Source organism: Contarinia nasturtii, unplaced genomic scaffold, assembly GCF_009176525.2.
Source record: "Contarinia nasturtii isolate CC-2019 unplaced genomic scaffold, AAFC_CNas_1.1 Cnas_scaffold_745, whole genome shotgun sequence".
Lineage (NCBI taxonomy): Eukaryota > Metazoa > Arthropoda > Insecta > Diptera > Cecidomyiidae > Contarinia > Contarinia nasturtii.
The window spans coordinates 948,435-962,304 of NW_022198093.1; the positions used below are offsets into that span (position 1 = coordinate 948,435).

A 13,870-nucleotide genomic window follows, 5' to 3' on the forward strand; every position below is an offset into this window, starting at 1 on the left:
TATATTTCTTTGTAATAGTTTGACTTAATTTTGAAAATGATAAACATTTCTATAGCTAATTATGAAAAAAATTACCCCAATCAGTGACCGACCTGAATGGAAAAGAAAAATAATAAAAAAATAAAAATATCAATCCCATTTGATAGAAAAGGTGTGCAAAAAATTACTTACAAATACTTGGCTCATAGGCGATGATGCCGTCATTTACATCCATGTATGGTGGGAATATGGTTGAATCAGTGCCAGTATATTGATTGCATTCATCACCCTCCCAGTAGTCCATTTCAGGCTCATCGTTGAAAGCAACCACTTTTCCAATATCGGGTGAATTCTTCTTTCCGCGAAACACTGTAAATTCACCCAGATCGGTGGCATTTCCCTTATGACAAAAAGATAAACATTGTTCACATTTCAATTGCATGGCATAGTTGTCAATTTATGTTCTAATACGAGGTAGACATTTTTTTTCAGTGAATTTCTATGTAAAAGTAAAACTAACCGCTTGAAATAATGAAAATTTAAAGAAAGTGTCATTATGTGGTTGAACAGCTGCCACTGCGCCACTGCTGAAGACACCGCAAACGGCTGTATAAATAAATGATTGTTAATAAATCCAATGGAATCCAAAATAAAATTAAAAAATTAACCTTTTGCCGCCATTGTTTCATCTGCGGTGCTACAATCAATGGGAATACCATCGAAAAGAACATCCATAACTCGGCCCGTCCAAAACATATCTTTGGGATTATGGAAAATGGCGTCTATTGCCGTTGCCGTCATAGGGATCATAGGCTTTTTGTCCACATTCAAAGTCATAAACATCGTTGTAATCACTAGATACATTTTGAATACACCACATTCGGAAAATAATTAATCCACGCAATGAAAATGTTCTGATCTTAATAATTTGAACTTTTTTGTTTTTTTTTTTACATATTTTGTTTATCGCTTTAAAATTCCAAATTGTAGCAAGAAACATTTACTTTAATTTGACTTCATCCCGCAGATAGTATAGTTTAACCAAAAATATAACGTACAAGGATGTGGCATCGTGATGATCTCGTTGCCAGTCAAGCCATCGCCACTCAAATCGGGACGAAATATGAATGTGTTTTTATAATGATACTTGAGTGTATCCTCTTCATCGTTATCAACCAAATCAAATTTCTCTTTCCATTCCCTACGCATGACCAATCGAGCAAAACACGATAATTTAAAAAATATTGAGAATGTGTTGCAAAGATATCACTGAATTAAAATAATGAATAATTTGTACTAACTCAAAAAAGTACGGTCCAACCTCCTGAACTTTTGGCTTTCCGCCTATATAAAAGTGAGACACCTCAATTAGTACCACATCTGCATTTTTTTGAATAAACACATTCACAATACCGACCTTTGGTAACTTCATCCGGATTCGTTAAGTTGAACACGTAAATGCGAAAATCAAGGAAAAACGGAACTTTTACGTAAAGCGGTCGAAGTTGTGATTTGGGCAAAAGATTGAGTTGCTGCAGAAAAATTACACATTATCATTAATTTATTTGTCCCTAAACATAAAGAGTCCATTTTAAACATAAAAAAAATCATGGTCTCTTACACCTTTGACCATTTTTTTGAAGAGCATCGGTGCAATCATTCCAAAAAATCCTAATCCAGTCAAAAAAATGCATATACTTATTATGCCACACTTGATGGCATTCCACCTCTGCAAAAAAGCTGGCAATTGCATCTTGCAATTCACAATTCAATTACGATTCCGTCCAAAAAAAAAATACTTATTTTTGTTTTGAATTTTTCACAATTTGATTATACAAAATTGAAATTTATCAATTCACTTTTTTAAAAAACAAAATTAAGTTTTGAAGGTCGTCGTTAATTCATCAATGGTATTTCATATTATATGAAACAAAAATAAATTCGGTTATATTTTTAAGATTTGAATTTTATTTATTTTCGAAAAGATGTTCGTATAAAAGATACTTCGATAAAAGATGACTTTAAAGAAAATAAAAATAAAAAGACAAAGTGAAAAGAACGAACAATTTTAAGATTCAATATTTCTGCGTGTATGATAAAAAGATTTGATATCACCGACCGAACAGATTGAATGCAAAACGAAAACTAAATACTTATTTGTCACAATCAGGATACCATTCGATGGATACTGGCATGACTTGTTGTTTTATGAATAGATAATTACGTGCTTCTAAAACGATGATGTGCATTTTCAATAAAGAGCTCAACACATGTAGAGAAAGAACTCAACAAATGGCATGTATTGGATATTTTGTATATCATTGCCGATTGTAGAAGTGTTAAAGTCGTTTGGATAACGTGTATCGGCTTGAAAATGTTGGATTGCAACATCGAATAAATTGTCATCGTCGCTGTTCTACTTTTCCTGCATTCAAAGAAAGTGGACTCATTTATATTTTAATGAAATTGAAAATTCTAATGCAATTGATTTTATGAAACCAAAAAAAAAAAAACACGTAATCATTTATTTATCGTATCTTCGGGAACGTTTATTTAATTTTTTATCGTTGCTTGGATTTTAATTATTCAATTTGATAAATCGTAAGATACCTTGCATAACAATTCGTCTCTTTATTTTATCTACGGATGCCTCGATTTTTCAATCTCTTTATTCAATTTCGTCATTTTTTAAATAAATCAGTCTCGGTCCAAATCCGAATAAACCGCAATATTTTGTAAATATTTTGTAAATATTTTTTTTAATGTATAATTTTCGCTCTCGCAACAAAATTGACCTTTAACAGCTCGGAAAAATGTCATATGCTTTTTGCATAATTAACATGTTTTCAACGAATAAACCGCAACGCTCGTAATAAGTCAAATATTTCTTGTTTAACTGAAGACCTTGTAGAAAATCGAAGACGATGTAGGAAAACAAAAAAAAAGTGGCGTTGAATTGAACGTTTGCTATGTGATTTGATTGATAGATTGTAGAGTTCCGCCTTTCGATTCTCGCGGAATACGTCGTGCGGAAAATAACATAGGCCAGCGTGAATTGTGCTGCAAAAGTTAGTAAAATATTTAAAATGTACACCAATATCGAAACCAATATAAACAGAATGGCAATTTGATCGATACCATTTTGGGGGTTAGATTCAAAACTGTATAATTATGGAATTGTTCCTCATCATTTTGCTTGCGGCCACATTTCAAAGTGTCATCTTTGTATATCTTCGTGATTTCTATCGATAGATCGATTGCATTTGATAACATGTGATTAGTTGTACGGAATTTGTGTTGTTGTACTGTCACCTAATGACGGAGTCAACTCACAAAAAGACAGTTTATGAATAGAATGTGAAGAATTGGCAGCCGCCGGCGATTGAAAAATGAACATAAAGTTTTTGATTCGTTTTGTGTTTTGTTGATAAAGATTATCTCGATAGTTTTGAAAAGTGGCTAGATCAAGAGATCAATCATTGCAATAATTCTATATATGGTGAAATGAAAGAAAAATTCGTCATCAAATTGGTTTTGTTTTTCTCTCTTACATGTTATGATTTTATTTCAACTTTTGCTATTTCATTTTACATCTACAAATAGTGAGTTTTTTTTTTAATATTGACAAAACAGTCTGAAGTGTGATTCAAATTGACTTCAGTCGATTATATTGTTATCGCGTTATTTATGAATTTCAAATCATTCTCTTTAATTTGAAGTCAATTAAACTACAACCAGAATAGAATATTAGAGTTGATTCCGAACTTGTTTTACTACTTCTATTTTCCATTTGCATTTCCTCGTCGCTACGTCATTTCTTGTATGCGTGCTTGCAAATCGTTGCCATTTTTTGGTGTCTATTGAGTATACGGTAGCTTTATTGAGTTGTGTAAAGTAGTTTGAACTCTTTAGGCGGACGGTCTTTTTTTATTAAATTTAAAAATAGTGATTCATTCGAATAGTGCTCGAATTAACGTCGTTTAAAATGGTGCACTGCCACTAACGGTGCATGCGAAATGTACGAATGGGAAACGACTGGATGCACGGCATGAGTTGCAACAACCGAATGATGTATGATTGGCGCTGAAACTAATGGCGCCGAAACAATTGGAGCCGAATGGATAATCGGTGCTGAATGGATAATCGGTGCTGAATGATGTACAACAACTGGACTATGATAAACATACGGTGATGTGTATGAAAAAATGCCACGTTTTTCCTTCACCGAGCCCTCTGCGTTTGTGGTGGCTGATTTTTGGTCGGTCAATTTTTCAGCGGCATCACCACATATCGCCGCTGATACGAATATCGCGAACACCACAATTCCACACTGCGTAAGAAAAAAAAAGCACATTTGTTTTTCATTCAAAAATATAAAATAAATTTGACAAAGTATTCGTTTTCTTTGTATTCCACAAAATTCTGAGCACTTACAAAAAGTTTCATGTTTAAATTGATTTTGATTGATTTTTGACACTAAATTGCCTGATCTGTAATCCAATGCGGCTTAGAAACTAATAATCTACAGAATGCTTGCGGCCACTCTTTATATACAGACGGCGAATTGCATTGGTGACGAGAGAGTGAGAGAAAAGAATGTGTACCTTTCGGAAGGTGAATTTTGTTGCGTTGCATATCTTGATTTAGCTAGTTTTTAAATAAATAATTTATTTGTTTACGAAATTGCAGTAAAAATGCGTCAATGCGTTCGCATTATTTGTGTAGCGTGCATTTTTACGTAAATATTGTCATTCAAACGGGCACATATGCGTTCTACTATGGCAAATGCATAGTCTAGTCTGCATTCAACACGGTCGCGAATACAAGTTTATGTTGCATTTAACCATTTATGGCATTACAATCACACAGACTTTGAACCAAAATCAAATTGATTCAAAGCATTATTTGTGACACACATTCAAAGTCACACAAATTGATCGGCTATGATTTTAAGATCAGAGTTTTTTTTGTTCTGTCTAATTATGCCCATAGACTGCTGGTGCAGCAAAAAAAAGTGCAATACCACACACTGCCGTAAAATAAACTTCCAAATTATAAACGTGTGACAAAACACTATCCAAATTAACTTCACATGTAACTGTGTATTAATTTGCTGTGTCTCAATCAATACCGCCTTCCGATATTGCAATTTGAACCAATTTTAGGCATATTCTCGGTTTTTTTTTTCTCTTGCAGTCGATCGAAAAGTCTAGCCAACCGGCACAATGTACGATTTATAGCGTTATTATTATGGAAAAACATCTAAACGACAGTCGATTTATGCAGTGGTTGAAATCGACTTAATTATTTAAAAACCATTGGTATTACGCATTTTAAAACATATTTGAAAAAGCATATTTTTCCTATCGGAATTGTAATAAATAAATTAGCGGTTCACATTTGTTTTTGTTGAACAACCAATATTTATGAATTACGCGATACAGTGATTTAGATGATAGAATTACATAGGTCTTTGCGGTGCGTAACCAGTTTATGTCAATAATTGTTGTCGAACCGCTAATACGTTAATGACAATACAAAACATGTGATTATTATTTGCATTTCGATAGAGATAGTTTTTTTTCTTGTTTTTTTTTTTATTATTTAAAAGAGATTTGGCTAATTGAATTGGCCACTTTTATGTGATTTTTTGTGTTCGCTTAAAGTACATAATTTGCATGCCACCAAATTTACTCATATTTTTGTTGTTTGTTGCAAAGTACGAATGTGGGGTTGGTTCTTGATCATAAAATCCAAGGTTTGTGACTTGCAAATATGCACATATATAAAGTTTTTTTTCATCTATCCTTAAACGTTCAGAAGCTCTAGAATGTCTCAACAAATCAGGTGATTAAAATCGATGTCAAAATCATGCACTACACGCTTTGAATATTTTCAATCGATAAATCAACTCTGTTCACCTTATCGAGGTACATGTTTGTTTGTACATTCATGAAGATTCGACATTGGCCCATTTTCAATGCTGTGCGTAACATTCTTGAATAAGTGCACACATTTAGAATACTTTTTCAGTCGAATGTAGCGAAAAAAACTGTCCCCACCTACGAATGGAACGAAAGAGAGCGAGAGATGGAGATAGCAACGTATTGTGTAATTATGCTCTTTATACTATAAAAGAGTGCAAATCGGAAAATTGGATAATTGATTGTCGCACAGTAATTTAGTTTATTCACAAATTGACATGTTTCAAATGGTCTTTTTTATCGTTTCGTTCATTGAAAACATCCTGTATTTATCACATAAAATACAATATCAATGAATTTTTAAAGTGCAAAAATATTAACGTCGTTTGTGATTTGAGAATACAGGTCATCATATATTTTTTTTAGATTGAAGCCTAAACGAGACAATAGGTATATTTTATTCAAAAGAATTGTACCATTAATAAAACAAACGAACTTTTAAACGCTGTCATATGGTTGAATAACATAGTTTTCGATTTTATTCAATGAAATTCCTTCTCTACTTTCGTCCAATTATCACAATACCGGCCTCGGGTGGCAAAACCACTTTTTTTGTATCGACATAATCCCTGAAATCATATAAAGTGCAATATTAATGGATATTGTCATTTAAAAAAAATTAATTTCGGTTACCCTATAACAAGTATTTCCGAATGAATTGACGCGACAATAACTTTCATTTGTTGCGGCAATTCTTTGAAATGGGAATTCAATTGAATGGGTCTGTATGAGATGCCCAAGTTCAACAAAACAACAATAATATCGGCATCATCTTGACCATAAATTTCTCGTTTGTATACGAGAACGTCGTCGTTGACCGCAATTATTTTCACATCGCCATATTTCATTGTGGGGTTTTGTCGTAGTGCCATCAATTGACGAAACACTTTCAAATGACTAAGAATTTTCGACTTTTGCAATTGAACATTATTTTTAGTGTGATTGCTTGCAACTGGTAACCAAGTGCTGTTTCCAAATGAAAAACCAGAATTGATGTCATCGGACCATTGCATGGGCGTTCGTGCCGGATCACGTGAAAATTGATCAAATATTTTAGGGTTTGTACGACATGCTTGCGGATCCACTGTGTCTTCCCATGAAATATATACGTCGGTCATTCCAATTTCCTCTCCCATATACGTTATCGTTATGCCGGGCAATGTTTTTAGCAAAATATTGAAAAGATCGGTGCGGGCTGGTCGATATCTTGATGCTGTTCGTTTATTGTCGTGATTTCCTAAGACCCAATTGGCAAATATGTGCTTTCCTTTCGGCATGCCATCAAGCCATTCTTCGATGTGCGATTTAAATTCATATGCCGTCGTGTTCTTATTGGTTTTGCTAATTAACTCAAAATTAAATGGAATTTGTGCACCGTACTTAGTAATTGTTCCATTTTCAACTTTTCCATAAAATTTCAATGTATTTGGCAAAGTGGTATATGCTTCAGACATTAAAATGCTGGAAAATTAAAGATTTTTATCATTTCTTCTCAAATCAAACTTTTTTTTTTCTTCTATTACCGTGTTTCTTTTGCAAATTCATCTTCTTCGGCCACTTTACGGAATTGATATACCATGTAAAATGTTTCATCCAAATCCATTGTTTTTGTGTGGTTAAGTCGACAATATGCTTCTAGATCGTCACTACATTCACCGCTTAACGGTTCATCGTCATAATAACCTTTGGCATTTTGTGGAGCTTCGAATAAAAATGGGACCGCATCGCACCTAAAACCGGCGACGCCTTTTCGCAACCAAAATCGCATAGTCTCTTTCATCTCATTGACGAGTGCTTCGTTGCGATAGTTCAGATCAGGTTGTTGTTCTAAAAATTGATGTAAATAGAATGCCTTTCGACTCTCGACCCATGTCCATGCACTTCGTCGAAATAAACTTAACCAATTGCTCGGCGGCACCCTTGTTCCATTTTCGAGTAATTTTCCTTCATGCCAAACATAATAGTCTTTGTATTTTTCATGCTCGGGATCATTTGGATTCGACGATTTTTCGAACCATACATGCTTATCCGAACTGTGATTCGGCACAAAATCCAAAATTAATTTAATATCCAATTCTTTGCAGCGTTCAATCAAACGATCAAAATCGTCCATCGTTCCATATTCCGAATGAATTTGTCGAAAATTCGAAATATCATATCCGAAATCTTTCATGGGACTTTGGAAAATTGGTGACAGCCAAACTCCGGTTACTCCAATATATTTTAAATATGGTAATCGAACGGTTATTCCGCGTAAATCACCAATGCCGTCACCGTCACTGTCCTGAAATGAACGCGGATAGATTTGATAGAAATGGGAACTATATTCCCACCAGTCATCGTCTGACGCAAAAACTTTACTCGCAGTAATACATGCCGCCACTACCAGCACGAAATTTAACATTGAAATTTTCACCATTCTGATTTATCTGCAATTAATAAGGAATTTTTTTTTTTTTTTGAAAACTATCCTCAAGCCCAAAGTCAAAGTGAATTTTCAATGTGCACAAAGTGACAACGAATGACAGTGTCAAAAGACACATCCACTATTTATTGGAAGTGCAACGAGCTCTTTGTGAATCCTATAATGTGTGATTATAATGAATCAATTTTGCGGAGAACCTATTGTGTTGAGAACGATCATAAAAAATTAATGAAAAGATAAGACGGGTTAGATAGCGAACGCGACAAAAGAACGAATTCCGCCTATTTACATACTACTGGAAATATTGTACTTGAATCAGTGATTTTGTCATGTTTTTGATTCATTAAAATGATAAAATGACCGTCGGACCGTTTCAAATGGAAAAATATATCTTGATATTAATTGAATTTTTAAATCTCTGTTTACACTCGTGAATTCTACACATCGCAATACTGATTGATAAATTGCGAAAAACAAATCACCGAATGAAGATTTCGTATACATGTGCAACACACAGCATGCATTCGATTGGATTGCGTCAAATGAAGTTCTTTTTTTAAGTTTTTCAATCGAAACGATCACACAATTCATGTTCTCAATTGAAAACAATTTTCTGTTACAATTTCAAATGGAATTTATTGAATGTTTGCTATTTTGTAAGATGAAGTGCAGTTTGTACATGCCCTGCAGCTATTAGAAATATTATGGAATGTCTATTTAGAAGAACAATTTGAAAAATACTCTTCTCGTGTATATGCGACTCGATGGATCCAACGACATTAATATTTTATTCACAACAACGGTCAACCAGCTTATTACATGTTTGCCATATATTCGCAATTTCGTTTCACCGCATGAAAAAACAGATAATTACACTACTTTTTTTTATTTGACGTTTTATGAATCATAAAGTGGAACTCTCCATCAACTCATACTGTCCGAGATTTTTTGAACGTGATAATTAATTTACAACTTTTATTTGGAACAGAGTGAATTAAAAAAAATCAATAATGGGCCATTTGACACGTTGATAAATTCACACACGTGGTGACTACGTTTTTAGCAGGAAATCCGAATTGAATTTTTAATAATAATAAACGATTGAAAACATTCATTGCTGACCTGATGTCACTTTTGGCATATAGGTAATTATATGTATGAGTTGATTTCAATCGGAATATTAGAAATAACAATGCGTTACGCTTGAATTCCGAGTCAACGACAAATAACATCTAAAATCACATAATCATTATCAAATGCAAAGAAAACAAATTTTACTCTTTTTTTCACTATTTTAGAAATAAATGCTTTGCTTTGCAAAATATATAGTTACAGACATTGAAAACTATATTCATTAACATAACATTCAATCAAGGTCGAACGGTGCATTGAATCATATCATGGTTAGTAGTATATGAGCATATATGACGAATATTAATTTAAATTGCCTATTGTTAATACGTTTGTTGACCATTGTTTGGATTTTTCTCGGAAAAGTTTTACAAACACTTTGATTTGAATAACAAAATTCAAAACGCATTTTGATTATTTCAGTGTGAAATTTTCAAATCATCAAAACGGTCTCCAGAGAGACTCTCCGCCACATCGAAAATAATTTTACATTGAAGAACATACAGCGGTTTTATCGATCTGAATTTATGATGGTGTTCTGTCGTTTAATCCAAAATAGTTCGCAATCGATACGAGGTTACGGTATTATGGTTCGATTGACGTGGACAAAATGCACAAGTGCGATGTGGACTTTTTATCGCATTTTATCGTTTGAAAAATTCTCAATGATAAATGATGTCAACAAGGAGAAGGTAAGAAAATCAAACTAATGACAAATGTAAAAGGAAAGAAAAACAAAAAAAAAGGAAAATTTGTATTAATAATGTCTCTTTATTCGTCGTTTGACCCAACAAAAATCTTTTGCATTTTCAAAGAAGTCAAATTATTACTTTTTCAACTTCAGAACATTTTTTTTTTGCAAATGCCATCAATTGCGTCCAAAGAGTACGACCCCAACTTCAGGCGGCAACACGACTTCTTTGCTGCTGATAACATCACTGCAAAATAAGAAGCGATTAATTTCTAATTGTTGTATGATATGAAAAAAGGTGACCTTACCCTTCAGTTGGTCGACTTGATTGTATGGAAGCAACAAGAACACTCAATTGCGATGGAACTCCATCTAAATTGATATTTAAATCAATAACTTTGTCTGTCTTGCCTAGATTCAAAGCAACGATGAAAATGTCATCGTTCGATTGTTCTTGTTCTCGTTTATACACAAGAACATCGTCATCAACGGCACTAATTTGTAATCCACCATACTTGAATGTTGGATGTTGACGCAATTTCATCAATTTACGCATAACCGATAAATGGCTTTTTTCTAGAGACTCTTGCAATTTAACGTTGCAGTCCGTAAAATTTTTGGCAACTGGAAGCCATGTTGAAGCCGCCTCGCTGAAACCAGCATTCTTCGAACCGTCCCATTGCATGGGCGTTCGTGCCGGATCACGTGAATATTGATCGAATACCTGTGGATCCGTACGACATGCTTGTGGATCTTGAGTGTCTTCCCATGAAATAAATACGTCTGTCATTCCGATCTCTTCGCCCTGGTACATTTATGGCATTGATTAATTAAAATTCGTTTTTATTGAAGTATTTTCTTTACTTACGTAATATGTGACAGTGAGTCCTGGCAATGTTTTCAACAAGATGTTGATGAGATCAGTTCGAGATGGATTGTATCTCGATGCCGTTCGTTTATTATCGTGATTTCCCAAGAGCCAGTTCGCTGATTTGTATTTATAATATTTGTAAATTCTCTAAATATATCAATTCGGCAGTCAAAAGATTTCAAAGAACTCACCATGAATCTTTTCCGCTTTTGGCATGCCATTGAGCCATGCTTCAATTTTCTCCTTATACACGTCAGCTTTTGTATCTCGATTGGTTCTTGAAATTAAGTCAAAGTTGAATGGCACGTGAGAACCGTATTCAACGATTTTCCCACTTTCATCGACACGTCCGTAGTATCTCAAGTTATTTTCAAAAGATGTATAGGCTTCGGTCATTAACATTCTGAGAATTTAAAAGTAGATTTGTGAAATTTAAATTTTTCATATCGGCTCATTTGAAGTTACCGCGGAAAATTCGAAAACTCTGGCTCGTCGACGACTCTACGCCATTGGTAAATCATATCAAAGGTCTCATCTAAATCTTGCGTTTTTGTGTGATTCAAATAACACGAAGCCTAAGAACAGAAAATAGTTTTTTTTACTCAAAAGTATTCTCTTTAAGAATTTTTTTTTCTCACCTCTGGATCATTTTCACATTCTCCGCTTAAATCTTCATCATCAAACAGTCCATCCGCATTTTCCTTAACTTCAAATAAAAATGGAACGGCGTCGCATCTGTAACCAGAAACACCCTTTCTCAACCAGTATCGTAAAATTTCTTTCATTTCATTGACGAGTGCTTCGTTCCGATAGTTCAAGTCCGGTTGTTCGGCCAAGAATTGATGCAAATAGTATGCCTTTCGGCTTTCGACCCATGTCCATGCACTTCCACGGAAAATACTGATCCAATTACTCGGTGGAACTCTTGTACCATTCTCCAATAATTTTCCTTCATTCCACACATAATAATCCTTGTATTTATTATGGTCTGGATTATTTGGGTCGGCTGATGCCTTGAACCATTTGTGTTTATCGGAACTGTGATTTGGCACAAAATCAAGAAGTATTTTGATATCTAATTCGTTAGCGTGCGCAAGTAATTTTTCAAAATCCTCCATCGTTCCGAATATTGGATCAATTTGTGTGAAATCTTCGATATCATAACCAAAGTCTTTCATCGGACTTTTGAAAATTGGTGAAAGCCAAACGCCAGTGACGCCGATACTTTTTAAAAATGGTAATTTACTTGAAATTCCCGATAAGTCGCCCACTCCATCATCATTACTGTCTTTAAAACTGCGAGGATAGATTTGATAAAAGTGGCCCTGTATAAAATAGAATAATTCTGTGTTAGCGATTGAATTCTTGATTAAATGCATAATTAAACATAATTTATAACTGACTGAGAAGGACAAAGATCCAATGAATTAACACGAAAATGTTGTTATCAATATAAGTCAATTTTTATAACTCAAAATAATGTTATACCTGTTCCCACCACTCATCAGCGGCAGCTTTGCCCGTGATTGAGCATATTGCCAATGCGAAAATTAGCTTGAGCAAGAGTTTCCCCATACTTATGCTAATTTTCAAATATCACTTTTTCACCGGAATTTCTTTTGGACGTTTGGAAGTGTATAACCACGAAGTTGCGAAGACGACTGAATAATTGAATTCGCGCGCTCCACTATTTATATTAAATGACAACGATACTTCAGTAAAAAAAATAATTACACAATTTAAACTTATTTACTGTGATAACACTTCAGATAATAAATATGATAAACGGTTTTATTTACATACGCCGGTAGCTGTGTTAGTCGTCATATTGAGACAAAAATACACACTCGTTCGTACATTTATGCAAATCTGCACTCAAACTGATAGCCAACAATCACATAAATAGAACGTCGTGGAATACGTGTTACAAAGAATTCGTATATCGAAGGTCAGTTTTTTGGCAGCGATTGACCGAAGCCTAGGCCTTTTATCAGACATTATACTAGTTATTATTCATATGCGACAGTGTAGAACAACCTTTTGAGCTACATTTATTTCATACAAAAAACACACAGAAAGAAAAAATGTGGTATTTTTAATTCACTTTTGGTAGATTTAATATAAAATCAACCAACAACGAATTAAATTTACCATTTTTGACATCTTTGAGGCATATTTTTCAAAAGTGGCTATTTGTTGAATAAGTTTTATCAACTGCTTCATTACATTTACCAACTTTTCGAAAACTTATTCAACTGATAGTCTCTTTTGAAAAATATGCCTCAAAGATGTCAAAAATGGTAAATTTAATTCGTTGAAAAATTGAATTAAAAAAAATCACATTTTTTCTCTCTGTGCAGATGGGCAAATGAGTTATCAGAATATACTTATACGCTTAAAGTTATTAATAAGAAAACTGGCTGACCAATGATCATGGTTCGAGATTTACTATCTAAGGCTGAAAGAAGCATGTTAGATCCATCACCTCTGATTTTAATTCTTGGGTCCAAAATTGGTTAAAGAGATCGAATCATTTTTTAGGCGAACAAAATCATTTCAGTCTGATGACCAAAATCAAGGTCCAATGCGTCAAAGAATTAGATTCCAATCAGTAGAATGAATCAACAACAAAAGCAATTTAATTGGCAAAATGACACGCTATCATTACTATTTATCTAATAACTTATTTCATTTGTGTAATTCTTTGTTCATCGAGTAGTAAAAATAGTTTACAAAAGCGGTAGTCATGAACAGTTGAACACTTCGTGAGAATAGAGCTCGTTTTTTTA

General features: G+C 33.8%; 4 protein-coding genes across 5 annotated transcripts in view; all 4 read right to left on the minus strand.

Annotated features, from left to right (window-relative positions):
• Nucleotides 1-2,096, minus strand: part of LOC116341789 (sensory neuron membrane protein 1-like) — a 7,653-nt gene extending 5,557 nt beyond the window's left edge. The window contains exons 1-8 of the mRNA XM_031769084.1: nt 1,601-2,096; nt 1,397-1,511; nt 1,281-1,323; nt 1,038-1,180; nt 648-833; nt 500-585; nt 172-379; nt 76-92 (exon numbers count right to left, since the gene is read on the minus strand). Of these exons, the coding sequence (XP_031624944.1) occupies nt 76-92; nt 172-379; nt 500-585; nt 648-833; nt 1,038-1,180; nt 1,281-1,323; nt 1,397-1,511; nt 1,601-1,732 (930 nt within the window). The 5' untranslated portion in view covers nt 1,733-2,096. The remainder of the gene's footprint in view (nt 1-75; nt 93-171; nt 380-499; nt 586-647; nt 834-1,037; nt 1,181-1,280; nt 1,324-1,396; nt 1,512-1,600) is intronic.
• A 1,411-nt stretch (nt 2,097-3,507) lies between these two features.
• LOC116341655 lies at nt 3,508-4,513 on the minus strand. The gene is made up of 2 exons (XM_031768852.1): nt 4,414-4,513; nt 3,508-4,309 (listed from the first exon to the last, which is right to left on the minus strand). Exons 1-2 carry the CDS (start codon nt 4,423-4,425, stop codon nt 3,950-3,952), a joined length of 372 nt encoding a protein of 123 aa, XP_031624712.1. The 5' UTR covers nt 4,426-4,513; the 3' UTR covers nt 3,508-3,949.
• Nucleotides 4,514-6,416: 1,903 nt separating this feature from the next.
• Nucleotides 6,417-9,158, minus strand: LOC116341601 (maltase A1-like). 2 transcript variants are annotated; one of them, XM_031768765.1, is made up of 4 exons: nt 9,130-9,158; nt 7,487-8,392; nt 6,597-7,424; nt 6,417-6,532 (listed from the first exon to the last, which is right to left on the minus strand). In XM_031768765.1, exons 2-4 carry the CDS (start codon nt 8,380-8,382, stop codon nt 6,463-6,465), a joined length of 1,794 nt encoding a protein of 597 aa, XP_031624625.1. In that variant the 5' UTR covers nt 8,383-8,392; nt 9,130-9,158; the 3' UTR covers nt 6,417-6,462. The 2 variants fall into 2 exon arrangements, with proteins under 2 accessions (XP_031624625.1, XP_031624624.1); XM_031768764.1 differs by lacking the exon at nt 9,130-9,158 and having other exon boundaries at nt 7,487-8,504.
• A 1,112-nt stretch (nt 9,159-10,270) lies between these two features.
• LOC116341572 (maltase A1-like) lies at nt 10,271-12,732 on the minus strand. The gene is made up of 7 exons (XM_031768718.1): nt 12,570-12,732; nt 11,720-12,406; nt 11,547-11,656; nt 11,273-11,484; nt 11,079-11,197; nt 10,519-11,015; nt 10,271-10,457 (listed from the first exon to the last, which is right to left on the minus strand). The coding sequence occupies exons 1-7, from the start codon at nt 12,654-12,656 to the stop codon at nt 10,388-10,390; spliced, it is 1,782 nt and encodes a 593-aa protein (XP_031624578.1). The 5' UTR covers nt 12,657-12,732; the 3' UTR covers nt 10,271-10,387.
• Nucleotides 12,733-13,870: the final 1,138 nt, after the last annotated feature.

Excerpts from the sequence above, each read along its gene's own strand:
- LOC116341601 (XM_031768765.1), bottom strand. The coding sequence starts at position 8,382 with ATGGTGAAAATTTCAATGTTAAATTTCGTGCTGGTAGTGGCGGCATGT. Across the intron at positions 7,425-7,486 it reads GAATTTGCAAAAGAAACACG|CATTTTAATGTCTGAAGCAT; the intron begins GTAATAGAAGAA and ends TTAATTTTCCAG. Across the intron at positions 6,533-6,596 it reads TCGGAAATACTTGTTATAGG|GGATTATGTCGATACAAAAA; the intron begins GTAACCGAAATT and ends ATATGATTTCAG.
- LOC116341572 (XM_031768718.1), bottom strand. The coding sequence starts at position 12,656 with ATGGGGAAACTCTTGCTCAAGCTAATTTTCGCATTGGCAATATGCTCA. Across the intron at positions 11,485-11,546 it reads GAGTTTTCGAATTTTCCGCG|AATGTTAATGACCGAAGCCT; the intron begins GTAACTTCAAAT and ends TTAAATTCTCAG. Across the intron at positions 11,016-11,078 it reads GACTCACTGTCACATATTAC|GGCGAAGAGATCGGAATGAC; the intron begins GTAAGTAAAGAA and ends TAAATGTACCAG.